A 27160-nucleotide genomic window follows, 5' to 3' on the forward strand; every position below is an offset into this window, starting at 1 on the left:
GCTGCATCAAAGATGGCTTATTATCGACCAACATTTGGTTTATTGAGGAACCGCGCTGTGGTGGAATAAAAGACGTCTGGAGAGCCGGTGGTAGCTGTCGCGGGCAGTGTTAGCACTCTCGTCGCACTACGCACCTCTCGCTCTCTGCGCGCGCCTACGTTAACTTGTGCTAGCTAGTTAGCTCCCGTAGTAAATATTAGCTCATTGTAGATTGGTAAAATGGCCACCATGGAGAAACTGATGAAGGCCTTTGAGTCTCTGAAGTCATTCCAACAACAGCAGGGGCCGCCAACTGCGGAGGAGCTGGTCCAGAGACAGTGAGTGCCTTTTTGACTGAGCGGCGTGCTACCGCACATTAGCCTAGCTGGTTAGCAGCGCTAACCTCTCAGAAAGGGTTAACGGGTTGGGGGAAGCTAGTTAGGCTAACGTGAGAGCTACTAACGAGTGCATGTGTTTAATGATACTTCCGAGACATGTTGGAGCTACTTGTTGCCTGACACCGAGTACACTCCACGTTGCAGGACTTCTTATCTTGGTGCTTGTTGTCCTTTGGGATCCGATCACATGAGTGATCAGTGATCGATAAATCACCTGTGGAGGGGTCTAGGCTAACTTGAAGCTAGCGCGAGTGGCTGCACAGGTGTAATATCTGCTTCTATCCATAATCAGGTGCAGGAGCACAAGGGCTTTAGCACTGACGTCATGGCTAAAGTAGTTGTCAGCCTCCTCATTTTTTAATATCTGTGAGAGAATTGTGGCTTCATGAACAGGTGAAATGCATTCTGATTCATGCCTTAACTTGGGTTTGATTTTCCTCATCTGTGCTTTCCAATCTAAGCCAGTTCTAGACCTCCTGCATAAACATATAAGAATCCCTCCGTCCTAAAACAAGCTTTTGAGGTTATATTTTCACTCTATCGATGTGTGTGTCTGTGCTAATGGACTGTGAAATGTCCAGGGTGTAAAATGCCTTCATCTGCTGTTCACTCCAGCCCCTAATATCCCTATGAAAGATCAATCTGTCTAAAAGATAGATGTGATTCCCCTCAGTAGTATGCTACTTTAATAATTTCAAATTCTGATAGTAATAATGACGGATCTGCTTCTCATACACGTCACTTCCCTTCCATGTCTCCTTTCATTCCCATTTAGAGAAATCAAGAACTTACACTAAGGCACAGCAGTTTCATATACACTTGAACATCTGTGTCCTTCAGATGCTTCAGTATGTCGTCGTTTGGATCAAACTGCTAGTTATTGAAGTACGTGTTGTGATTGAATAAAACTAATAACTTTCAGAGCATTCGTTCATGCATTCATCTTGTATGCAGCTTTGTTCAACTTGTGGTTGAAAAACATGGCACATCCAGCACCTTGCAAGCATAAACAACCTCACACACTCGGATTGACACATTTCCAATCATCAGTTAACCACAAATGCATATTGTTGGACTGTTGAAGGAGCTAAAATACCTAGTGGAAACTCACAGACTATCAAAGAGAACATGCTTGAAACCTCTATCAGCGACAGCCACAAGTGTCACTCTGTTCAGGCCAGATTTCCTCACACCGTCTGCACACATGCTGAACATACATGAGATAATGTTTCCTCATCTGTATGCCATTTCTGTAAAATATCACCGCCTGTTGTTTACGCTGGAATAAAATCTTAAATATAGTTAACTTTGGTGCAGATAGGAAGAGTACATTCAGACGGTCTGCATTGGGGAAACTTCAAACATCATTTGTCTCTCTTGAGTCTTCAAATACAGATAACCCCCGAGTTGTTTTTCATTAGCTTTAATGTTCGGTGGATTGTGGAGCTCCGAGATTCCTGCGCTTGTTGGACCCATCATGCACTCTTTCCTTGGTTAGCTTCTCTGAAGGATGGCTACAGAGCACATAGGCTTTAAAATGTTGTAGGTTTCAACTTCAGTGAAACCAAAATGATTATTTTTGTTTCAGATTGAGTCTTCGTGTCCCACTTAAGCTCTCTTTAGTTTGCGTCTTTTCTGTGACATTTGTGGAGGTTAACTGTGTCGCAGTGTGTTTAGGGGTGACTCTGAGAGTTCAGACTCTGCATGCCATCCACTGTGCTGTTTGTCAGATTTATTTCAGTGTGCATGCACAGACAGCGGAGTATCCAGTGGACGAACTCCATAAAGCATCATTTCTTCTGTCAAACCTCTTTTTCCTGCTTTCCCTCCACAGAAAAAAGGAGCAGGCAACCACAAAGAAGGACAGGGTGACCCACTGCCTGACAATATGTGAAAACATTGTGGCTCAGTCGTTGAGGTAAGTCTTGGGTTGTATGTTTATGGACTCAGCTGATCAGATTGTAGCCAATAAAGGTTTTAATAGATACTTTGGTCATGATGGTGTTGTTTGTGGAAACAGTCCAAGTGAAACATTTCCACCACTGTCACGTTTGTGTATACTGACATTTTCCTAACTTTCATCTACGGTTCTGAAAGCAGAACGTCCCCCGAGTTTCAGAAACTGCTCGGCATCGCCATGGAGATGTTCCTGCTCTGCAGCGACGACAGTGAGTCAGACGTCCGCATGGTTGCCGACGAGTGCCTGAACAAAATCATCAAAGTGAGCAGAACCATTCCTCTTCATTCACTTCTTTCATTACTTAATTGATCTGATTACTTTTTGATTGGATTTTCCACACAGACAATTGTGTAGATAAATACTGGTAATTGTGATGAATAGACATCAAACAGCAGTCGTTTCTTTATATTCAGGCCCTGATGGACTCCAACTTGCCTCGACTGCAGCTGGAGCTGTATAAAGAAATAAAAAGGTAACTACTGAAAACTGACTGTATTTAAAAAGCTTTCACATTCTAAAAGAACTGTAAATGTATCACAGTCATAAAATATGTGATTAAATAGTTGTGTATAAGATTATATTTATTGCTGCTGCTAGAATTATCATCTTTTCCTCCCAGTCAGTGTAAAGAAGGAATGTTTTATGTTTATATAAACATATAAAGAAGTATTAGGAGCAGTGGTGAAGTTAAGCTTGTTTCTCTGCTTCTGCAGAACGGTGCCTCTCGGAGTTTGAGGGCAGCGCTGTGGAGGTTCGCTGAGCTTGCCCCACCTCATCAGACCACAGAAAATGCAGGTAACACTTCCTCCTGGATTCAAACCGGAGAGCTGCGGCTTTGAAATTCGGTTTGTTTGAAGGCTGAAGACTTTTCCTCTGTTCATTTTTGCTTTTGTGTTTGCAGGCCCTATCTGGTCAACCTGTTGCCGTGCCTCACCAGAATCACCAAACGACAGGAGGAGACGGTGCAGGAGACGCTCGCCGCAGCAATGCCGAAGATCATGATGGCCTTGGGTCACTTCGCTAACGATGGAGAGATCAAGGTCCGCTGCAGCCCTGCGAATACAAAAGCAGAAACATGCAGTAGTCGAGAGGAGAGCTCCTCTTGGGGAACGCTTCCCTATTCCTTTTGTGTTTGAGGCTAAAGCTGACCACTGCTCCTGCAGGTGCTGCTCAAATCATTTGTGGCCAACCTGAAGTCCAGCTCCCCCACCATCAGACGGACAGCCGCCAGCTCCGCCGTCAGTGTGTGTCAACACTCCAGACGCGCCAGCTACTTCTACACTTGGCTTCTCACGTCCTGCTGGGTGGGTCCTTCACAGCAGCCCAGTTTTTTAAACTCAAAATGATGCTAATCTTACCTAACTTTAGCTAATTTCTTGAATTATGTGTTTTAAATGTGTCTTTTCGATGTGCGTGTGCAGGTCTGGTGGTTCCAGTGATGAGGAACATCCCACCCATCTCATTCTGGGGGTGCTGTTAACGCTCCGCTACCTAATGCCACTGCTGCAGCAGCAGGTGAACACCACTAGCCTCAAAGGAAGCTTTGGAGTCATGAGAAAAGAGGCGGACGTGCAGCCCACCCCTGAACAGCTTCTCCAGGTGAGAGTGTGGACACAGAAAATGAGCCGGCTTGTCGGCCTGCGGCTCGTTGATTAAACTCTTTCTGTGTTGGCAGGTGTACGAGCTGACCCTACACTACACACAGCACTGGGATCACAATGTGGTCACGGCCTCTCTGGAGCTGCTGCAGCAGGTGTTCAGGACTCCGCCACCGGAGCTTCTGCACATGCTCATCACCGCCGGCAGCATTTCACACGCCACCGTGTTCCGTCAGGACGCAGAGAGCCGCGCACTAGCTCCGGCAGCATCCTGGAGCTCATCGTAATCACTTCGATCAGTCAGGGCAGTCTCTGTCGTCCAGCGTTTTCACTTGGCTGGTACACAATCCTGTCAGCTTCACAAAGCTTCATATTCTCGCACCCTTATTGAGCTCGCTAGATAACTGTTGGCACGCCTTCTTTTTCCACTGTAGCTCCTGCTTTGTGGCTTTTTCCCGTTGCTGCCTAACTTTCGCTGTTGTATCTGTAACCTGAAAGTCCTTCTAAGCTTTTTGCTGCTTCTCCCTCATCACCACCTGTCTCTGCTTCCTGTTTTTCCTGCCGTTTGCAGCGGGGGGAGGGTCTTCCTGCAGTCGCTCCTTCTCAGAAACAGAGAGGGTGACTGGTCTATTTATTTCCTCTGCTCGCCTCGACCTGCTTTCTGACGTTTCCCCAGCGTCGCGGGCAACTGTGCCTTCAACTGAGTCGCTGCAGACTGACTTTATCTCAGAATGTCAAATTCCACTCTGTGGGAACTGTTAAAATTTATATGTTTTAACAGAACATATCTCTTTCTGCGTTCAGTTGGAAGCAAGTTGCTCTCTCTCCTGCTCGCCTACGATTTAGTGCTCCACTTCTTTTTGACATTAAATCTGTTTGTTCAGGTAAAATTCTTTCTGGGGAGGAGGATGGGTTGGAAGATGATCCGAGAGGACGGAGGTCACGACTGGAGCCTTCACAGGTGAGACGTGCTCTCTTAAAGGCAAATCTAAACTCATGGTGGTCTGTGACACCTTTTGCTAAGTTTCTTTCTATAAAAACTTGAGACAGTGAATGAAGAAGTGATGTTTCTGCGTTGTTGCCTCCAGCCTCGGTCGTCGGCGCAGGACGGCTCCTTCCGCGGCTCAGGTGGACATCATCACCGAGCAGCCCCGCTCCTCCCAGCACACCCTGCAGCCCGGCGACTCGGTGGACCTCAGTCGTGTCCTCGGAGCAGGGAGGGGGCGGGACGTCTCGTCCGGCACCCCGGAGTCGCCCAACGACAACGAGGAGGAGATGCTGAGCCGCAGCTCCAGCGGCGGAGCCAACGTCACCCCCGAGACGGCGGACTACACCACGCCAGAGAACGCCACCCCGGAGGGAGGGCCGCTGGGGGAAGGCGTCACACTGCTGGGCACCAACGACCGGCGCTCCCCCCCAGCGACTCCTCCCAGACCACCACGGAGGGCCCGGACTCGGCCGTCACCCCCCTCCGACGTGGCAGAGCTGGTCAGTGTGGCTGAGAGTTATGATGATGCTGACACAGTGCTTCCCCAGACGATGAGAGAGTTAATTACCGTGTGATGATATAATTAACTGTGAACCCTGAGTCCCTCCTGATTCTGCTCTCGCTTTAAGATTCACGCTACACTGCAGCAAATGGACCACATTTCAGTCTTTCCCTTTGTGCTGCGTTAGAAGACAGCCACAGTCGCTCTGCATGCTGCTTCTCAAATGAGTTTGTGGAAAAAAATCCCAAATTTGCCGGCTCCTTTTGAATTTTACCGTCTTCAGCACAGTGCCTCTTGCATTTTGCGAAACACGTGGGAAAAAGAACCTTTCTGTCCTCCAAACATTTAATCTACAATGCAACTCTGTAGATGATAAAACCAACTTATTCAGAGTCTGAATTAAACAAATTCAGAAGTTCAACAGCACAAGAAGAAAGTATCTGAATCCTTTGGAACTTCATGTTTTTGTGCATTAATTAGTCCTAATTGTGTCCAGTCTGTAAATTCACCTCATACCACACAGACGTAAAAAAAAAAAAAAAGAGAGAAAAAAAGAAAAAAAAAATTATGTTCATTGAACATATCAACTAAAGATGAGTGGATATTTCTGAGGTGTATAGATGCGAAAGACAGTTTCTCCCGTATCTGCTCCACATTATGGAATCGACGTCAAGTTAATTATTTTGTACCACTATGTTGATAATAACTGTATGAACATGGCCTGTTGTATAATTTAAAATAAAAATTATGTTCCTGGGAGGCAGTGTAGTAAAATAGCCTGCCATTAGGATGTTAGGCTTGGGTATCCATATTTATTCCAGCCTATCCCGGATTAAAGAAACATTTACATCACTACACACCTTCTGCAACTTTTAATTGACTTGTTTTTATTTTTTTTTTTTTACCCCACATCAACTTGTGAGTTTGTGCTGCTTCTTCCCCTGCGACTTAATTTGCATCAAATTCCTGATCAGCAAAGCGACGACTTGAATTTTACATCTGGCTTTTCTCCTTGTGTGCAGCGAATCACATTTAATTTAGAAAAACAAATTATACAAGAAGTTGGAATCGTTAATGACGACATTATTATAAATACAATGAATATTGCGTTGTGGGTGACAGAGGGTGAAATCGTGGTGTGAGCTGTAATTGATGAAACATTTAGTGCTTTGCTGTGGCAGCAGGAGGCGATAATGTTCTTAGGCACAGAGACTGACGTTGTATTGTGTCAGTGTGAAAGTGAGACTGACTCCAGTTTAAAATCTGCTTTAAAAACTTAGTCTGCAGTACTGCTGGGTGATACCTCTCAAGTAAAACCATTGCCAGTACTGATACAATAGTATTGTATAGCATGCAGGTTTCCAGCGTACCTGTAGTGTAATCCACTCTTTGTTTATCTCCTTCACCTGCTTTATTCAAGCTGCCGTCACAGAGGCTTCTACCGATCCCACCTGAGGAAATGAGTGACGTGTAAATGATAAACACTAACTGAAATAAGCCCGCAAACACTTTGCTTTTCAACATCTGGTGGATGAGACAACAGAAACGCATTTGAAACCATGTGGAGGTTGTCGGGCCTTCCTCCCAGAGGATGCTGCAGCTTGTCCGTTCTAACGGTTCTACCTCTATCACCCCCCCTTCCTCCATCCTTCTCCTCACTCCGTCACAGTCGCGCACTCCGTTGCCGTCGGTGATCGAGCCGTCCCCACCCTCGCCGACCTCCACCGAGGGTCCCGACGCCACCGACAGCGACTCGTCCGTCTACACCGCCTCCTCTACGTCGTCTTCTTTCTCATTCTCATCCTCTTCCTCCTTCTATGCCACCTCCTCCTCTAGCAGTAGTGATAAGGTCAGACGATGGGATGCTCTGAGTGGAACAGAAGAAAGCTTGCTTGTCCCTCAACGTTTGGCTTTCTCTCTCTTTCTGTTGGCTCGTTGGTCCGACCCATGATGCACCTAATTTCCTGGCTTGTTGCCTTGTTTTCCCTCTTGTTGTCATTGACGATACACTACCCCCTTCTTATGTTCCCCTGGTTAATGTGATCTCTTTCCAAAAATTCCATTATTTTTGAAGGACTCTTTGTATAAACAAGCCGGCCCGATCCCCCTTGTGATGGGCTTGTAATTAAAGTCAATTTTAGAGGCATGAAGACCAACTATTCTTCAATTGATTTGCGTCTCTCTCCCATTTGGAGAGACTGTGACGGGCTTTCGTTCCAGCAGAAGCCAGACGGACTGTATTTTACTTATCTCTGTCTGGAGTGTTCCCTTGATGTCTCGTAGGAAGACATCTTGACACCAGCCTGGTTTTGTTAATTATACATCAATAAAAAGTCTGTCTCCTTCACAAGCGATTGGATCAAAAGCTTGCTCTTCCTCTGGATCGTGGCCAAACGTGGACTTTCTCAAGCTTGTGCTGTTTTCCCGTTTGCAGTTGATTTTGCTGTTAATTGTTTGGATCCGAGCATGATTGAGTAGAGAATTATTTAGGGAATGTTGACTTGCGGTTTCAGTAATCTGTTGTTTTGTCTTCGTCCTCCAGCAAATCTAACTCAGTGACTTTAAACTTGATTGCATGTTGCTGCATGTTGTAAGCTGTCTTATATATTCACACGGTGTTGTTTTGTGTGTGTGTGTGTGTGTGTGTGTGTGTGTTTTTGTGTTGATCAGGTCCTGGATGGCAGTGAGAGCCAATACTCCGGGATGCAGATTGGAACACTACAGGATGAAGAAGATGAAGCAACTGCTGCAGCGTCTTCCTCTCAGGAGGAGCCTCCCGAACCATTCCTGCAGTCAGCACTGGGTGTGTGTGGAGACATGATGTGTGTGTGTCACTAAGAGAGGCGCCTGATGGTTTATGGCGACCGCTGAAGGAAGCAGTCAAAGAGATGAACAGACAGACAGACAGACAGACAGACAGAAGCAGATCTTACTGTGTGGAAGTGAAACATTAAAGTTGACTTTGATCACACTGGGATTGAATTTTCTATTTCTGATTGTCTTGTTGAGCGCCTTGTAATGCGTCAATCTTCTTTTTCGTTCTGCAGCTTTGAGCAAGCCGCACCTTTTCGAAGGCCGAGGCCACAACCGGCAGGGCTCCGACAGCAGCGTGGACCGCTTCATACCAAAGGATGAACAAGCTGAGCCCGAACCGGAAACAAGGTAACGCTGCAGCCTTGTTTTTTTTTTGTAAACAACAGACAGATCTGTAGGGAGTGATTCTAACATGTCTCTCCGTCAGCCATCACGGATTAAAGGTGCGATCGGACACTACACCGACCAGGACGTGGAGCCGCTGGTTCACTGCGTCCGGCTTCTCGCCGCTTCCTTTCTGCTGACCGGACAGAAAAACGGTTCGTGGCCCTCAGCGATCGAACACGGCTTTTTCTGTCTCTGGTTTTGTGTGGACAAACTAAATCAGCGCTGGTTTGTTTCCTCCAGGTTTGATTCCTGACAAAGAGGTGCGAGTGAGCGTGAAGGCTTTAGCAGTCAGCTGCGTGGGAGCCGCCGCAGCGCTGCATCCCGAAGCCTTCTTCAACTCTCTCTACCTGGAGCCGCTGGATGGCGTCCCAGCCGACGGTAAGAAGAGCATGGAAACATGAAGCCAGATCCGTTTTACTAACGCTTGATTAACAATAGATGTATATTATGCAAATACGAAAGGGATAAATTATTGTTGAAGAACCGTCTGTGAGCATGCTCTCTCTCCGTCTGTGCGCCTGCAGAGCAGCAGTATATCAGCGACGTCCTGGGGCTGATTGAACACGGGGACCCTCAGATCAGGGGGGCCACAGCCATCCTCTGCGGGGCCATCATACAGGCTGCCCTCATTAAAACACGCTACAACATACACACTTGGCTGGCCAGTGTGCAAAGCGCAACAGGTTAGTGTGTGTGTTTGAGTGTCTGGTGGTGGTGCTGCTGCGAGGTGAGCTAGTGTCTCTATGGCGTGTCTGTGCTCCTCAGGTAACCCTCTGTCCCTGGTGGACTTGGTGCCTTTGCTCCGGAAGACTCTAAAAGACGAGTCTTCCGTCACCTGTAAGATGGCCTGCTCTGCAGTGAGGGTAGGAGAAGAGAGACCAGTGGGATGGAAATGTGTGCGCTTTGTGTTTTTGAGTCTGAGAAATGTCATCTGTTTGTTTCAGCACTGCATCATGACGGTGTGCAGCAGCACTTTGAGTGAACTCGGCCTGCAGCTGGTCATCGACCTGTTCGCTCTCAAGGATTCTTCCTATTGGCTCGTTCGGACCGAACTCTTAGAAACTCTGGCTGAGTTGGACTTCCGGTAGGGTTGAGTTCATATTTAGGATCGGTGTGTCCTGTAACCTCGCTGAAGGCCGCCGCTAATCCAGAAAAAATCTGATATAACTTTAAAGAACATTGATTAAAAAATGTTTACTCTTTCCTGTGTTCTAGATTAGTTAATTTCTTGGAAAGGAAAATGAGGCGTTGCACAAAGGTGATCATCACTACACCAGGGTAAGTTCTCCGCTCTGCAAATGCCTCGGAACTGTTTTTTAAAACTCACCAGGACAGGTGTATTATCCCAGGTTATGAGTGTAACGGTTTGACTCTGAATTTGAATTTCTATCGCAATGTTTGTTTTCAGTGTCTCCGACTGCAAGACAGAGTCCTGCATGATGTTGTGATACATCTGTTGGGAGATGACGATCCCAGAGTGAGACATGTGGCTGCATCTGCTGTCAGCAGGTGCTTATCTGTCAATATACTGAATCATGAAGTGTACTGTAAACCAGCTACTGCTTTGAATGTCCTTTTTCTTTATTTGCTCTAACTTTCAGGCATTTCTGTGCTTTTCTGTCCATAAGATTGGTTCCCAGGTTGTTCTATGACTGCGATCAGGGCCAGGTGGACCCGGTGGTGGCGATCGCCCGGGACCAGAGTTCAGTCTACCTGCAGCTACTCATGCACGAGACGCAGCCGCCCTCCCAGTTCACAGTTAGCACAATCACGAGGTGAGACGGCGTCGTTTCAGGGCATCCTGAAATATCAGTATCTGCTTCAAACGGAGAGAAGTGCAGGACTCTAGATGTCTGACACTTTTCCCGCTTCCCAGGATGTACCGAGGCTACAACTTCTCCACCGCCGTGTCTGACGTGACCCTGGAGAACAACCTGTCCAGAGTCGTAACTGCCGTCTCCCACGCTTTCACCTCATCTACCTCCAGAGCGCTGACAGTGAGTTTTCATCATGCCCTGCAGCAGAGCCTGGTATGTGTTCATATGAAATCGCAATTGTTCCTTTTTTCCTCTCTCTCTCTCTCTGTAGTTTGGCTGCTGTGAGGCTCTGTGTCTCCTGGCTACGAACTTTCCAGTGGGCACTTGGAGCACAGGCTGGCACTGTGGTTACGTGAGCTCCAGCAGCAGCTTTTCCTCCCGGTCTAGTCTGAACCGCAGCAGAGGCCGAACACTCAGGTCTGTCTCTCCGTGAATATCACATTCCAGTGTTTGTGGGTTTTTTTTTTCTCTTTTAGACCCAGTAATGCTTTTATTATTGTAAATACCTGTCTTTCTTTGTGTGTGGCGCAGTTTGTCACAGAACCCCACTGCTCCAGCATCATCGGGCACCTCGTCGGCTGCAGACGCCGAGCGGAAGACTCTCACGGTGGGATGGCCAACATGGGTGCTGTCTCTGCTCTCCTCCGCCTGGTTTCCACTCGATCTTTCTTCACATCAGGATGCCCTTCTGCTTTCTGGCAACCTGCTTGCTGGTAGGTGGAAAAAAAAACAAAAACGCCTTCGGTTTTATGCAGAAGGGAATATTTTCAGTTGTTAAAAGAAGCCCCTCTCTTCACGGTGCTCCAGCTGTAGCTCCTACATGCATGCGCAACCCTTGGGCCGGAGAGGAGGAGACCAGCAGCGGGAACGCCACCACAGGCCCAAAGCAAGATGGAGGAACCCTGGGCCGCTCTGGCCGAACGCTCCCTGGTGGGCATGGTGGAGCAGCTCTTTTCCCATCTGCTCAAGGTCCTCAACATCTGTGCTCACGTGTTGGACGCACCTCCGCCAGGACCAGCAGTGAAGGCGAGGCTCACGATCCCACTATCCACTCTTAGGACTTGCGATCCTCCTGCTGAAGACTTGAGAGTTGAGCGTTTTGTACTCTGTTCCCGTCTTTCAGGCCGCTCTTCCGTCTTTGAGCAACACTCCGTCCCTCAGCCCAATCCGCAGGGAAAGGCAAAGACAAGGACGCCGCGGAGCCGGGCGCCGCCCCCATGAGCCCGAAAAAGAGCAATGAGCTCAACACGGGTACGAGCGCGCCTCGCCATGCAGCCACAGCGCTTAACTCTGCTGTGGTGTGCGACTATTCATTCAGATGCTTCCTCTGCTTTGGCGTGAGCAGGCAGGCCGAGCGGACGGCACACCGATCAGCGGCCGTAAACAAATCGACCACCCTGGAAGTTTTTACCACCTTCCGCCCTACCTGAAGCCTCTACGATGTGCTCAAGGCCACGCACCGCCAATTACAAGGTCACAGCTTTCAGCCCGTCGGCAAACACGTGCTGCTCAGCTTGTGTTTCGTTCGAAGCTTGTTGGTAAGAATTGCTCTTTGACCCACAGGTGACGCTGGACCTCCACAGCCAGCAGGAGAAGTTTGGCAGTTTCCTGCGGTCCACTTTAGATGTCCTGTGTCAGCTGCTGGAGCTGGCAACACTACATGACATTAGCAAGGTAACCGTGGTTCAGCAACTGGAGAAACGCTATGAAACTTCAACTATCCGTGGTTAACTTTGTGTTAAAGCTGAAAAACAATCCAAACAAACATCTGTTTTCAGTGTGTGGAGGAAATCTTGGGCTACCTCAAGTCCTGCTTCTCCAGAGAACCTACAATGGCAACAGTTTGTGTACAGCAGGTCAGTAGTCTGTGTGTTTCCGCCACCTTTGTGTGTGTGTGCGTGTGTGGTAGTCTTTATGGTTCTGCACTGAGCAGTGTGCCGTTACCGCTGCGACTCCACACAGAGTGAGGCTGGTTCCTGCCGACAGGGCCTGTAGAGCTCTTGGTTTCCCTGTGCGATGGTTCCATACATTCATGTTCATGTGGTTCAGGCGTGACAAACACGTTTCAGTTGAGGGGAAACTCACACCCCAACTCCAACTGCCAGTCAGACAAGCGGACTGTGCCGTTGAATCTTAAGTAGATGTTTAATTCTGCTCTAATAGTTTTTTTTCCCCCCTAGCTGTTGAAAACCCTGTTTGGGACCAACCTGGCCTCTCAGTGCGAGGGCGTCCTGAGTGGGCCCAGCCGCTCCCAGGGCAAGGCGCTCCGCCTCGGCTCCTCCAGCCTGCGACCGGGACTCTACCACTACTGCTTCATGGCGCCGTACACACACTTCACCCAGGCTCTGGCCGACGCCAGCCTCCGCAACATGGTGCAGGCGGAGCAGGACCAGGACACGTCTGGGTGGGTTGTACTCGGATCACCAGCAGGTTTGTGTGAATGGAGCTCGTCCTGGACGTCGTGAGTTACGTTGTTTTCTGCCGCTGTTCAGTTGGTTCGACGTGATGCAGAAAGCTTCGACTCAGCTGAGGTCCAACATCGCCAATGCCACGCGTCACAGAGGAGACAAGGTACGCATGCACCGTCAGCAACGGCAGGTGCTGCAGATCAAAGCGCCAAGTGTTCTTTTACCGCTGCGGATCTGAGAGCTGTGGTTTCCTCTGCGTTTTTCCCAGAATGCCATTCACAACCACATCCGGCTGTTTGAGCCTCTGGTGATCAAAGCTTTGAAGCAGTACACCACCAGCACCTCTGTGGCCCTGCAGCGCCAGGTGCTGGACCTGCTGGCACAGCTGGTGCAGCTCCGAGTCAACTACTGCCTGCTCGACTCGGATCAGGTGAGACGCCACGTGCACGTCGACACGGGGTCACGTGAACCGCAAGATCACAGGATTGATCTCAATCTGTTTCTGTGTGTTTCAGGTGTTCATAGGCTTTGTCCTGAAGCAGTTTGAGTACATTGAAGTGGGGCAATTCAGGTAATTTTATACAAGCTCACATACTAGAAAAACAGTCTCTAAGCCAGGTATGGCAAATATAAGGCACGTGGCCCGAAACTGGCCTGTAAGAATCTCTACTTCTGCCAAACTGCAAAGAAAATGTAATTGTTTTTTTTTTTATGTTTCACTGTATTTTGCGTCATTTTCCATCATTAGAAAATTAAACTAGACATTTTCATTGTTGTATGCTGTGTGCCACAACAAAGCTCAACTGTTTGGGCCCACTTGCTACAAAATAGTTTTGTATGAAGCTCCTGAATTAAAATGTGTTCGACAGCCCTGAACCGACAGAACTCTTGGTTTTCTCACAGAGACTCCGAGGCGATCATTCCCAACATCTTTTTCTTCCTGGTCCTGTTGTCGTACGAGCGATACCACTCCAAGCAGATCATCAGCATCCCAAAGATCATCCAGCTCTGTGACGGCATCATGGCCAGCGGCAGGAAAGCTGTCACACACGGTGATCAGTTCACAACACACACACACACACGCGCACCAGTCATTTTTATTTGTATGATAGAGACTTTTAACTTGTTCAAAAAACATGTCAAAAAACAATTCTATATGTAATAAAAAAATATAATTCTGCAAAGGAAAGGTCATAAACGATTTGGAGGCACATCACAAAAGTACTGCTACAAAGAAAGTTTGTATTCTCCAATATTTAAACAAGTATTTCTACTCATTTTAGTTTTATTCGATAATAATTTGATACACGTAGACAATAATTTAAACATTTCAAGCCTCTTTTTTGTTTTCTTTGTTAATGATTTTTTTCTTCCTATCAACATTCTGTTTCAGAAAATATTTGTAAGAACTATTTATGAAATAGTTTATTTTTTTTACAAGGTTCTGGTTATTATTTATTGCAATATTTTTGATTAAAGCTTGAAACAGGAATGTTTTTAGGTTGCAAGTGTAGAAATAAGTGGGGAAAAAAGACTTTTCAAATAAAGCCAAATTTTTGAAAATGCAGTTTTCCAAAAGGAATAACGTGAAGAATATTGGCTATCTTAAATAGTTATTTCTATTTATGTGTCATACCTCTGTGCACATATAAATTTGTGTTTGAAAGATGTGACGTGAAGTCTGATGAGGATAAAATGTATTTACTGTTCTACGTGTCCACAGCCATGTAACGTATGACTGTCTGTGTTCTTCCTCCTCCTCCTCCTCCTCCTCCTCCAGCCATCCCTGCCTTGCAGCCAATAGTTCACGACCTGTTCGTGTTGAGAGGCTCCAACAAAGCCGACGCAGGCAAAGAGCTGGACACGCAGAAGGAGGTGGTGGTCTCCATGCTCCTCAGACTGGTCCAGCACCACCAGGTGTGTTCACCAGTGTCCACATCCAGTGTCCCGTCACATACTGGAGAAACGCTTTCTCTTTAAATGCATTTTCACACATTTGCTGCAGGTGCTGGAGATGTTCATCCTCGTTCTGCAGCAGTGTCACAAAGAAAACGAAGACAAGTGGAAGAGGCTGTCCAGGCAGATCGCAGACGTCATACTCCCTATGATCGCTAAGCAGCAGGTTTGAAAGCATCCAGCTGGACTGCAGCGTGCGTACCTCGGTGATCTGCAGGATTGGGTTTGTTTTAATGGGCACGTTTGATTTGTTTCCTCACAGATGCATCTGGACTCTCCGGAGGCGTTAGGAGTGTTGAACACACTGTTCGAGTCTGTGGCTCCTTCCTCTCTCCGACCTGTTGACATGCTGCTCAAGAGTATGTCACCATCCCCGCCACAATGGTGAGACCGCCTGAGACCAACGTTCAGTTTGACTGTGGTTCCCTCTTTTAGTATGTGTAGAAAAATCAAACACTTTTTATTTTGCTTTTTTTTAGCACTATTCAGACACAAAGTGATTCACACCGCTTTACAAGGAAATACTTTAAAACAAGGTGATGAGGAAAGGCAATAAAAGGAGATTAAATGGCCTGAATAAAAACTATTAAGATCAGGGTTAAAAAATAAGTAAAATCTGTGGTTTAATGGAAAACCTGAAAAAGATTACAGTGTTCAGAACCTTGAGAACCACTGGCCTGTTCGATATCACTAAACACCACGTCCAGCTTTCATTTAGAGTTTTTTTTCCTAATGCTTGATTCCTCGCAGGCGTCTGTGGCGACCGTCCAGCTGTGGGTGTCGGGAATCCTGGCCGTACTCCGGGTGCTCGTCTCCCAGTCCACCGAGGACATCGTCCTGTCTCGGATCCACGAGCTGTCTCTGTCCCCTCACCTCCTCTCCTGCCACACCATCCGCCACCTGCACCAGCAGAGCCCGTCCTCCAGCGGCCTTCCCCCTGCGGACACGCTGGGAAACCAGGAATCCAACGGAGAAGCACAGAAGGCTCCGCCTGAGGAAACCTTCGCCCGGTCGGTGATCGCGTTCACTGTCTGGTCGCGGATGTTTCTCTTCCAGCTTTTGGCCTGAACCCCCGCCTCGGTCCCTCCTCTGCAGGTTCCTGCTGCAGCTGGTCGGGGTGTTGCTGGACGACATTTCCACCCGGCAGGTGAAAGTGGACATCACTGAGCAGCAGCACACCTTCTACTGCCAGCAGCTGGGCACGCTGCTCATGTGTCTGATACACGTCTTCAAAAGTGGTGAGAGTTTCCGAAGCACTTTTAAAATGCTCCTACTTTTCATTCCTTTAATGTTTTAAAAGTAAATGGTTTTTTTTTGTTTTAACCTTCAATTTCATTTCCTCAGGAATGTTCCGCAGGATCACGGCTGCAGCCAGCCGGGTCCTGAAGGGCGAAGGTGGACAGACCGGTGCCGAGGCCAGCCTCTTCTACCCGTTAGAAGGCCTGAACAGCATGGTGCAGAGCCTCATCACCACCCACCCCTCCCTGGTGCTGCTGTGGTGTCAGGTCCTCCTCATCATCAACTACACCAACTACTCCTGGTGGACGGAGGTTCACCAGACGCCCCGGTAAGAACGCGACGCTTTCTTGATGATTTCACGCTTTCACTTGTAAATGTGGTTGTTTGTTCAGTGTCAGACCTCGAATATTCATGGCTTGACGGCTGTAGAATAAATAACTTGCCTCATGTCTGGACTCTGTAAATCCGCCGTCTTTGTTCCTCGAGCAGAAGACACAGCCTCTCATGTACGAAGTTGCTGAGCCCTCATTCGTCGGGAGAAGGAGAAGAGGACAAGCCCGAGTCGCGCTTGGCGATGGTCAACAGAGAGATCGTACGCCGGGGGGCTCTGATCCTCTTCTGCGACTATGTGGTGAGAAAAAAAACACATTCACCGTTTTGACAGTTTGACATAATGTCAGGTCTGAAAAGGAGAAATTAACGGACTGGTGCTCTTCAGTGTCAGAACCTCCACGACTCCGAGCATCTCACCTGGCTGATCGTCAACCACGTGCGCGACCTGATCAGCCTTTCCCATGAGCCTCCGGTGCAGGACTTCATCAGCGCCGTCCACCGCAACTCGGCCGCCAGCGGCCTCTTCATCCAGGCCATCCAGTCCCGCTGCGACAACCTGACCACCGTACGAGGAGCCGCACTTCCTCGCCGCTCAGACGGCCAGTATGTTGCCAGATATCTGTGCCTCATGCTTCTCTCCCGTCTGTTTTCTCTCCCGGCAGCCCACCATGCTGAAGAAGACTCTGCAGTGCTTGGAAGGGATTCACCTCAGCCAGTCTGGCTCGCTGCTCATGCTTTATGTGGACAAACTGCTCAATACTCCCTTCAGAGTTTTGGCCCGCATGGTGGACACGCTGGCATGTCGCAGGGTGGAGATGCTGCTCGCCGAGACGCTGCAGGTGTGGTTCAGTTCGTGATTTTCATCCATGTGGGTATGTTGTGAGTGCGGTCCCACACGTCTCATCACGCCGGTCCTTCCCCTGCAGAACAGCATAGCTCAGCTGCCAGTGGAGGAACTGGACCGGATCCAAGAATACCTCCAGACCAGTGGCTTGGCTCAGAGGTGACGTCCTCCTGCACCACAGCTCGAAGTCAAGTCACATACACAGACCCTTTAAACTGAGAAGTATAAATGTCTCCTGCTCTGTTTCTCTGCCGCAGACATCAGAGGTTTTACTCCCTGCTGGACAGGTTCAGAGCCACGGTCGCCGACACTAACAGCCCCTCCCCTCCCGTGACCTCTCACCCCCTGGACGGGAGCCGCCCCCTGCCCCCGAACTGGTCATTGCAGACAAGGTGAGGAACCACACACACAGAGAGTCATGCATGAAGAGCTGGACCACTGTGCTGAGCCCACGTCCGTGTTTTGCTGCAGGAGTGGTACGTTGCTCTGGTGAAGTCTCAGTGTTGTCTCCGTGGAGATGTTTCCTTGTTGGAGACAACGGAGCTTCTTACCAAACTGCCTCCTGCAGATCTCCTCAGCATCATGAGCTGCAAGGTAATGCTGAGCGATTTCTCAAGTATGACAGCAAATGTAAATTTTCATAAATTATTTTATACTTGGATGGAATTAATCACTTTTTTTTTTTTCTTTCTTTCTCATCAGGATTTCAATCTCAGCCTGTTGTGTCCGTGCCTGAGTATGGGAGTGCAGCGGTTAGCACGGGGTCAAGGGTCACTTTTGTTAGAGACAGCCTTGCAGGTGACCCTGGAGCAACTGGAGGGGGTCACCGGGTCTCTTCCCGCCCCTCACCAGTCCTTCCTGCCTCCGGCCCAGACAGAGCCGTACTGGGACAAACTGGGAGACGTCTACGGTGAGAGACGGAGGACGAGGACGAGGCGGCTCATTTCACACACAGACTTTGAATATCGGCGCCTTGTTTTGCTCTTCCAGACGAGCCGGGGTTCTACCCCAGGGTCCTGTCGCTCTGCAGAGCGCTCTCCCAGTATCTGCTGAGTGTGAGCCAGCTGCCGTCTTCGCTGCGTATCCCCGCTGACAAGGAACACCTCATCACCTCGTTCACCTGCACCGCCACCGAGGTAATTTAGTTGTCTTGATAAGGCCTTACTTTCATTTTCTCTGATTGACACGCTCATATTAAACCCGCCTCCTCCCAGGTGGTGGTGTGGCGTCTGCTCCAGGACCGCCTGCCCCTCAGCGTGGACCTGCAGTGGGCCCTGTCCTGTCTGTGTCTGGCTCTGCAGCAGCCGTGCGTCTGGAACAAGCTCTCCACCCCGGAGTACAGCACACACACCTGCTCGCTCGTCTACTGCCTCAGTCTCATTATTGCTGCAGGTCAGGAAAGCCGCTGCACGCACCTGTTGAAGCGCTTTTATTGTGCCGGTTCTTTACTGTTCAAACGTGCGTCTTTGGTCTGGCAGTGGCTGTGAGTCCCGGCGACCAGCTGCTGTATCCAGAGAAGAAGAAGACTAAAGGAGACCCCGAAGAAGACCAGGTGGACTCGGCTCGTGCCGATCGTGAGTAACCGCTTCCAAACATCGCCGGGATTCTTCAGGTTGTCCGAAAAGCCTCCGGCGTTCTCACGGTTCCTGTGTGTTCCAGACATGTGTGAGTGGCAGGCGTGTGAGATCATGGCGGAGCTGGTGGAAGGCCTGCAGAGCGTCCTCTCCCTGGGTCATCATAGAAACACAGAATTTCCCGCTTTCCTCACACCGATGTTGCGGAACATCGTTATAAGTCTGTCCCGCCTGCCTTTGGTCAACAGCTACACCCGAGTCCCTCCACTGGTCAGTGACAGGAATGGAGGACATCTCAGATACATGAGTGTGTTTGTGATGATATTTAAGGGCTGTGTGTGTGTGTGTGTGTGTGTGTGTGTGTGTGTGTGACAGGTTTGGAAACTGGGCTGGTCCCCTCAGCCAGGAGGAGAGTTCGGTACAACGTTGCCAGAGATCCCTGTGGACTTCTTGCAGGAAAAGGACGTCTTCAGAGAGTTTCTCTATCGCATCAACACACTAGGTGCAGAAACACACTCGGGGTTTCAGTATCGAACCGCGCTGTGGTTTTTATCGCACTGTCTCTCTATACTGAGTTATATTTGTGTTTCCACCGCCTACTTCGCTGCGTTTAGGTTGGAGCAGCAGGACTCAGTTTGAGGAGACGTGGGCCACCCTGCTGGGGGTGCTGGTCACCCAACCCATCACGATGGACCAGGAGGAGGAGACGCAGCAGGAGGTAAACACACAGTCAGGGACGTGTTTGAGGTTTAATTTCTTTGTGTGTATAACCTATGAGAACAGGAGTGTCAAACATAAGGGTTAGGGGCCAAACCCGGCCAGCAAGGTTCTCTAATCCCGCCCACCAAGTCATCAACTGATTGCAACAATTTCAATCAAAACATGTTTTTTTTTTTCTTTCATACAAACTTCACAAGACTGAGAAAGAAGGCAATGGCACCGTTTTAACAGTCCAGCCCACAATTTTATACACATGGTCTTAGAAAAGTGTGTTAAATAGTTTTTTTGAATGCCTCGTCGTTTCCGTTGATGTGTTTTCCACCATTCTCACTGTGTGTCTGTCTCTGCAGGAGGACCTGGAGCGGACCCAGCTGAATGTGCTGGCCGTGCAGGCCATCACCAGCCTGGTGTTGAGTGCCATGACCCTTCCCACCGCCGGGAACCCTGCAGTTAGCTGTCTGGAACAGCAGCCCCGCAACAAGAGCCTTAAAGCCCTGGAGACGCGGTAGGCAGCCCCGGAGCTCGTCTCCTCCCCCCGTTTGACAGGCAGGTCGTCAGGGTTTCATCCGTCTGCGCTTTCAGGTTTGGGAGGAAGCTTGCTGTGATAAGGGGAGAGGTGGAGAGGGAGATCCAGGCTCTCGTGTCGAAGAGAGATAATGTCCACACGCATCACCCGTACCACGCCTGGGACCCCGTTCCTTCTCTGTCGGCCGCCTCTGCAGGTAACGCACAGACTCGTCTCCACTAAATCCTTCAGAGCTCCTCATGAGGGTAAACGTGTCGTTTATTTTAATTCCAGCCGGTACGCTGATCAGTCACGAAAAGCTGCTGCTTCAGATCAACACAGAGAGGGAGATGGGAAACATGGATTACAAGCTGGGGCAGGTGCGAAAAACCTGAGCCGAGTCAGAGCCGTCTGTCGGGATTGAGTTGTTTATCACTGACTGATGTGTGTTTGTGGCGTCTGTCTCCTCAGGTCTCCATCCATTCAGTGTGGCTTGGTAACAACATCACTCCTCTGAGGGAGGAAGAGTGGGGCGAGGATGAGGAGGATGAGGCGGACACCCCAGCGCCCACCTCTCCCCCAGTCTCCCCCATTAACTCGAGGTTAGAGCGATGAACACACACCTGAGCAGGCGTGAGACGTCTTCCGTCCACACACACTCTGACGTTCTGCCTCGCTCCTGGCTTCAGGAAGCACCGTGCAGGAGTGGACATTCACTCGTGTTCCCAGTTCCTGCTGGAGCTCTACAGCCAGTGGCTGATTCCCGGCTCCCCGAGTCACAGGCGAACCCCGACCATCCTCATCAGTGAAGTCGTCCGATCGGTGAGCTGCTGGTCGCTTCACGTTGCTCTCCTCGCCGCCGTTGAAGGATCTCACGCTCTGCTCTCTGCCTCTGCAGCTGCTGGCGGTGTCGGACCTGTTCACCGAGCGGAACCAGTTCGACATGATGTTCTCCACCCTGATGGAGCTGCAGAAACTCCACCCTCCCGAAGACGAGATCCTCAATCAGTACCTGGTGCCGGCCATCTGCAAGGCCGCCGCCGTGCTGGGGATGGTGAGCGGCGCCGCGCTGCGGACGGAGTGATGCCGTTTGACTGCAATCGCTGTTTCAGCACTGATGGGAGTTTTATATTTGCATTTCAAGGACAAAGCGATCGCCGAGCCGGTGTGCCGCCTGCTGGAGACCACGCTGCGCAGCACCCACCTCCCCAGCCGCATGGGGGCGCTGCACGGCGTGCTGTACGTGCTGGAGTGCGACCTGCTGGACGACACGGCCAAGCAGCTGATCCCCACCGTGTCCGAGTACCTCCTGTCCAACCTGAGAGCGATCGCTCAGTGAGTGTCCCCTTCTCTAATCCCAAACGCTCGCAGACGCTGACCCGGGCTCCCCTCCTAATGAGCGGCGCCTCAGGACGACCGTTTGATGTCTCATTACTCGGATGGCTCCCCTCCTCTGCACCCACAGTCAGATCCTCTAAGAGGATCTTTGTGCCCGTTAGTTTTTAATCCAGCCAAATAAAGTGATTGAATTAAGCGTGCAGTGTAGCTTTTGGCCTGTGGGAGCACGTCCAGGCCTTCTCTTAATCATTTCAGATGATTTTAATGTACTGCATGTTCTTTCTCTGTTCTCCAGCTGTGTGAACCTGCATAACCAGCAGCATGTGTTGGTGATGTGTGCTGTGGCGTTCTACATGATGGAGAACTACCCTCTGGACGTGGGAGCTGAGTTTATGGCCGGGATCATTCAGGTGACGTGTTGTAATCCAGATTAGAGTCATTGTTTTCTTTCTCTCTTGGAAAATTCCCCCTTTTCATAGATTTCTTTCACTGCAGTTGTGTGGGGTGATGGTGTCGGCCAGCGAGGACTGCACCCCGTCGGTCATCTACCACTGCGTGCTCCGCGGCCTGGAGCGCCTCCTGCTGTCGGAGCAGCTGTCCCGCGTGGACGGCGAGGCGCTGGTCAAGCTCAGCGTGGACCGAGTCAACATGCCGTCGCCGCACAGAGCCATGGCCGCCCTCGGCCTCATGCTCACCTGCATGTACACCGGTGAGAGCGAGAACACTGCACTGGCTGTATCGATTGGCGTGTGTGACGTTAGGACTGGTGCTGGTATTACTGCTGCTCTCACTGATTCCCACAAGCGCCTGCAAGCATGAGAATCTGGCTGACCAACTCCTCCACTGCATGAACGCTCGCGCAGTCACACCACAGTGCCACAAGAATGACGCTTCAACTTGGTTCAGAATGAATTTGATCAAGAAATTACCGAATCCGTTTTCTCATGCTTTCATGAAAATTCCAGTCTCCTGCCCGTCGGAGGAAACGAGCTGATTCTCAGGTTGTGGTGTTCAGTCTTTGTGGCACTCGCTCCTCAATTCTGTTCGTCTTGTCTGAATCTCCACTCGCATCAGCCTCTCCGTTTGACTGTTGCTAATCCTTGCTGGCTTTATAAGCTGTGTGCTGAATTTCCGTCTTTTCCACCCGTAATCATTTCATGCTTTCTTGCTTGAGGCTGTTCTGATTGCCGTGCCTGCTCTCTTCACACTGTCTCTAACACTGTTTTGTTACTGTCGTCACACCAGCATGGTGTCACACTTACCTACTAGTGATTAACTGGTTCAGTTTCTTTACAGTGTTTAGAAGTCCAAGATGAAAGTGAACACTCGTGCTTGCTCCCTGCATGGAGATCTGATTAGATGTGTTCCTACCTCTAACCCTTACGTCGGCTCATACTAACCCCTCCTGTAGTCTTACTCTAACCGTAAATACCCCGTCTTTGTTGCTGAGAGCGAGCCGGCGAATTCTTCGAGCCAACCCCAGCTCTGCCTATGCAAATCGACTTATAACACCCCCCCTCCCTCCCTCCCTCCCTCATCTGTGATGAATGTGCAAACTGAAGCACATTCAGATCAGACGCGAGGCTAATCTGGAACCCAGGAAACGCAGCGCTCAAAGCCTCTAATACTTTCAGCACCAGTCACTCAGGAATGTCACTTGACTGAAGGCAGTGGCCTCAACTTGACTGATTTTCTTTGAATCTGACCTGAATCTTGTGATGAGTGTCCCGACCCCGGCTCTAACCTTTCCCCCACTGGCCCGCCCGGTGCCACCCCCCCTCTGGTCTTCCCAGCGGTGCTGGCGTCGGGTTCAGACGTTACAGGGGTTAGAGGTCAGGTTGACTCTGGCGCTGCGGTAGCGGAGGCGGTGGGCGTGACGGCCGGTCATGTTGGTTTCTCCTCAGGCAAGGAGAAAGCCAGCCCCGCCGGCCGCCCTGCCCACCCCGACCCTCAGGCCCCCGACAGCGAGTCCATCATCGTGGCCATGGAGAGGGTCTCGGTGCTCTTCGACAGGTACTCGCGTCCACACACTCCACACACAGACATCACACACCTTATTCCAGAGGACGCAGATCAAATCTGTCTCCTTCCTCTGTAAAATCTTTGAGCTGGAGTTTAGAAATGATCCGCTTGCGGCAGTTCTTCTGTCGTCACTTGCCTTTCTGGGGGGGCTTCCTGTTTTGTTCCCAGGATCAGGAAGGGTTTACCCAGCGAGGCGAGAGTCGTCTCCAGGATCCTGCCCCAGTTTCTGGACGACTTCTTCCCACCACAGGATGTCATGAACAAGGTTATCGGAGAGTTCCTGTCCAATCAGCAGCCGTACCCTCAGTTCATGGCCACGGTGGTCTACAAGGTGAGCCGCAGGGTCTTTAATGACGGTTCTGTCCAAGGTAAGGCTGCGGGAAGCTGAAGCTTATGATCCCACCTGATAATCTATGAAAGGAAAACTACAAACGCAGGAAATGAGTTGATTATGCTGAGAAAAGGAAGATTCAAAGTGGATTTTTGACAGAACTGTTTGCATGAATAGTTTAAAATTGGTCTATAAACTGAAGGTTTCATGAGTGAAAAACCAAAGAATGAATAAAATGAATGCATTAAGTTGTTTATGTAAAATGGAATTGCTCAAAACATTCCTGAATCCATGAAATGAAAGATGAATCTCTCAAATCCAGGCCCCATTTACAGCAGATTCAGATTAAAAATCAAAGAAAAAGCTCCTTCCTCATTCCTGCCGCTCTGCTGTCTCCCCTCCCTCAGGTCTTCCAGACTCTTCACGCCACCGGCCAGTCTTCGATGGTGCGAGACTGGGTGTTGCTGTCTTTGTCCAACTTCACCCAGAGGACTCCGGTGGCCATGGCCATGTGGAGCCTGTCCTGCTTCTTCGTCTCTGCCTCCACGTCCCAGTGGATCTCGGCCCTGTATCCTTTCACAGCGCTTCAGATTGATCGGCTGGTCGAAGCGTTGAATCGTCTGACTGATGACGAAAATGATTTACGATTAGAAGCAATCCCCTTTAACACAGGTTAAAATCGGACCATGTAAACACTTCTTTCTGATTGAACTAGGTGTTTGAACAGGGAGGAAGGTTTGAATTGATGCTTACGGACGCGTCCTTGACTTCCCGCCTCCTCTCAGCCTGCCGCACGTCATCAGCCGGATGGGCTCCAGCGAGGTGGTGGACGTCAACCTCTTCTGCCTGGTGGCCATGGATTTCTACCGGCACCAGATCGACGAGGAGCTGGACCGCCGGGCCTTCCAGTCCGTCTTCGAGACGGTGGCGTCGCCGGGCAGCCCGTACCACCAGCTGCTGGGCTGCCTGCAGTCCATCCACCAGGACACGTCGCTCTGAGGCCACGTCTCCACCCTCACCTCCCCGACCGGAAAATAAAAAGAAACCCGAGTGTAGCCTCTTCCCCTCCCCCCCTCCTCAGCGAGTCGAGCTGCTGAACCGGTCACGGTGTCGCGCGAGCAGAAGATGAAGAAGCTTCAGACCTCCACCTCCTCCCCACCCAGCACCTTTTTATCAGAACTCAAGAAGAAAAAAAACCGTCAACGGAAACACAAAATTGGATTTATTTTCCTGTGAGGACTTGCTTGAGTATCGTGACGTCGGTAAAGTGAAAATAGAAAAAAAAAAAAAAGCAAAGTATTTACTATATTTAAAAGTTTCAAGTCATCTATTTTTCAGTGAGTTTTGTTGGAGCGCGTAAGCTCCGCTTAGGAAGCCGACAATGGGCCGACACACGCCTGCTAAATGTTGTCCATAGTATATTTCAAGAAGTTTTTATATTTAAGTTACTCGTGCTCATTCTGATACACAACAGTGCGAAAAATGAATAATTTATGTGTAAGAATGATCGCTCATAGTGAGGTTTCTTTCCCTTTTTTTTGTTTTTTTTTGATGAGAAGCAGGGGATCGGTGTTGCACTTGTTAGTTTGCTGAAATTATTATAGATGTTATATTGATAAGACAAAGAACTTAACCCATGCTGGTCAGTATTATAAAAAAAAAAAAAAAAAAAATCTCACTTTTCCAAAATCACACACAGTTTTAACCCTTGGAGAGCCCATTCATCTCCACATTAATAACACTGTCAAACAGGAAAGATACCAAAATTGCTGCAATGTTTATTTTTTTTCTTTCAGCGGTAGCCTAAGGGGACGAGCGTCCCTCGTTTGATTTTATATTACTTCCATCAGTCTCGCTTTCTTTCTTTTTTAAGTTGCAGTCTCGTCTGGTCCAGAGCGCACCTGGACGATTCCACCTGTATGTTTCTTGTACTTTTTTTTTTTTTTTTTTCTTTGTAATTCTCAGGATGTAAGATGTGACCATGATATCGTAGTTGTAATTTACAGTCCTTGGTACCTTGTAAAAAAAACAGTCATTGTATAGCAACATGAAAGCCATGGTGCATGAATTATATAAAGGCGAGAGGGCTCAGAGAGAAAGCGACACATCAGAGACTCGGCAGGCGGCAGAATGCAGAAAGCTCCAAGCTTCCAGAGTTTTACTAAAGACTGCGCGTCCCGGCGGGGCGCCGGGGTTCGTTACTCTGTACATACACTTGCCTTAGAGAAAAGACTGAACACGTATGTCCTGTACACTGAACGCTTGAAAGCATGTTTAACATTACCGCTTCTTTTTTTCCCTTTTCTTTTTCTTGCGTCGTCTTTAACGCTGTTTCCATGGATACGTTTGCCATGACTGTTGTGTGAGAGAGATGCAACACAATCCAAAGGGAGCCTTTGTAACCTTAGCGACCAACAGCCAGCATTGACAAATCAACAGACGGGGACGTGCAGCGTGGCGGGGCCGCGGCGCAGCGGCCGGTTTTATCTGTGTTTGTTGAGCTTTAATTAGTTTCAGTGGAGAAACGGTCAATATTTCATCCTCTCTGTGCAGAATACTGAACACATGCAGCACTTAAAAACTTGAAGTTCTTGATGTCGACGTTAGGCGCTTTCTTGATATGCAACGAGTCCTGCGGAAATGAACACCACGGCAGGTTGTATGCTAACTATGTTACCACTTTCCAACCTTGGAGGCAAACGACTGGTTTCCTTTCATGTTGAAATAATGTGTCCACCCAACAGAAACCGCTGGAGTCCCCACCGGAGCAGATTAAAGAAGCCCGAGCGAGGCTCGTTTTCAGACTCATTTTTAATTTGTGGGGAAGTGAAGTGACGGAAAGCCTCCCTCCTCCATGCACTACTTAAGAATGAAATATTTCTTAAAGAGTAGAGAAATGTCTTTCCAGCTTGGTGTCTTCTCCTGGTGGAAGAGGAGCAGGGAACCCCCTGCAGGGGGGGGTAATACGATTAGCCAGAAATCTTTTGTGGTTTTGGGAGAAGGGCGTGTGTGCAAAGGTCATGCTCAATCGATTTAACACGCTCGCTTCGGGAAGAATGAACTCCGAGGAGTAACTTTAGGGCCACGTTTTGTCTGCGGAGTACATTACACGGCTCCTGATGTCTACTTTGTGCTGAGCATGATTGAGCTTTACTTTAAAAGTCGTCCTTTCTGGGAAACACAGAATGAAGCGATTCCCTTCCCATCATCTTCAGGCTGGAGCCTCGGTCACATTTTCTTTTTTTTTTTTTTACAATTGCCTGTGAAAACAAGACTGAAAGAGATTGTGTATTTCAGTTAATGACATTATTTTCAAAGAGATTAATCACTGCATATGGTCTGTTGTAGAAACAAATAAATTATTTAAAGACGTTAAACTGCCCTGAGATGTGATTTTGCTCGTGTAACCAGCTGCGGGTGTTTTATGGGTTTGCAGATAATGTCGGA

General features: G+C 49.1%; 1 protein-coding gene and 1 non-coding gene across 2 annotated transcripts; both read left to right on the forward strand.

The window, feature by feature from the left end:
- LOC115390972 (huntingtin-like) lies at positions 1–26886 on the forward strand. The gene is given in 80 exon segments (XM_030095039.1): positions 1–317; positions 2212–2295; positions 2478–2598; positions 2751–2808; positions 3049–3104; positions 3106–3126; positions 3234–3377; positions 3501–3631; positions 3706–3735; positions 3774–3936; positions 4013–4189; positions 4192–4218; position 4516; positions 4820–4861; positions 4864–4903; positions 5024–5299; positions 5335–5401; positions 5403–5423; positions 8096–8228; positions 8473–8569; positions 8630–8778; positions 8867–9004; positions 9151–9309; positions 9392–9489; positions 9571–9710; positions 9842–9864; positions 9867–9904; positions 10035–10135; positions 10255–10401; positions 10503–10623; positions 10715–10860; positions 10975–11156; positions 11251–11306; positions 11308–11469; positions 11567–11617; positions 11619–11694; positions 11793–11875; positions 11877–11903; positions 11905–11916; positions 12007–12117; positions 12222–12299; positions 12624–12847; positions 12936–13014; positions 13120–13281; positions 13367–13422; positions 13755–13903; positions 14632–14768; positions 14857–14973; positions 15070–15169; positions 15172–15191; positions 15558–15817; positions 15903–16045; positions 16152–16374; positions 16536–16677; positions 16765–16944; positions 17042–17218; positions 17306–17382; positions 17481–17575; positions 17578–17615; positions 17695–17817; positions 17926–18133; positions 18214–18359; positions 18438–18615; positions 18702–18797; positions 18883–19067; positions 19173–19299; positions 19412–19515; positions 19868–20022; positions 20100–20239; positions 20317–20402; positions 20494–20624; positions 20712–20844; positions 20921–21076; positions 21167–21357; positions 21656–21770; positions 21856–22069; positions 23154–23373; positions 23551–23713; positions 24121–24281; positions 24499–26886. Coding segments are annotated over 80 exon segments (9510 nt in total). The 5' UTR covers positions 1–219; the 3' UTR covers positions 24713–26886.
- LOC115391188 (small Cajal body-specific RNA 14) lies at positions 12346–12474 on the forward strand. Its single transcript, XR_003931747.1, has one exon.
- Positions 26887–27160: the final 274 nt, after the last annotated feature.

The sequence above is a fragment of the Salarias fasciatus genome, chromosome 6 (assembly GCF_902148845.1).
Source record: "Salarias fasciatus chromosome 6, fSalaFa1.1, whole genome shotgun sequence".
Taxonomy (NCBI): domain Eukaryota; kingdom Metazoa; phylum Chordata; class Actinopteri; order Blenniiformes; family Blenniidae; genus Salarias; species Salarias fasciatus.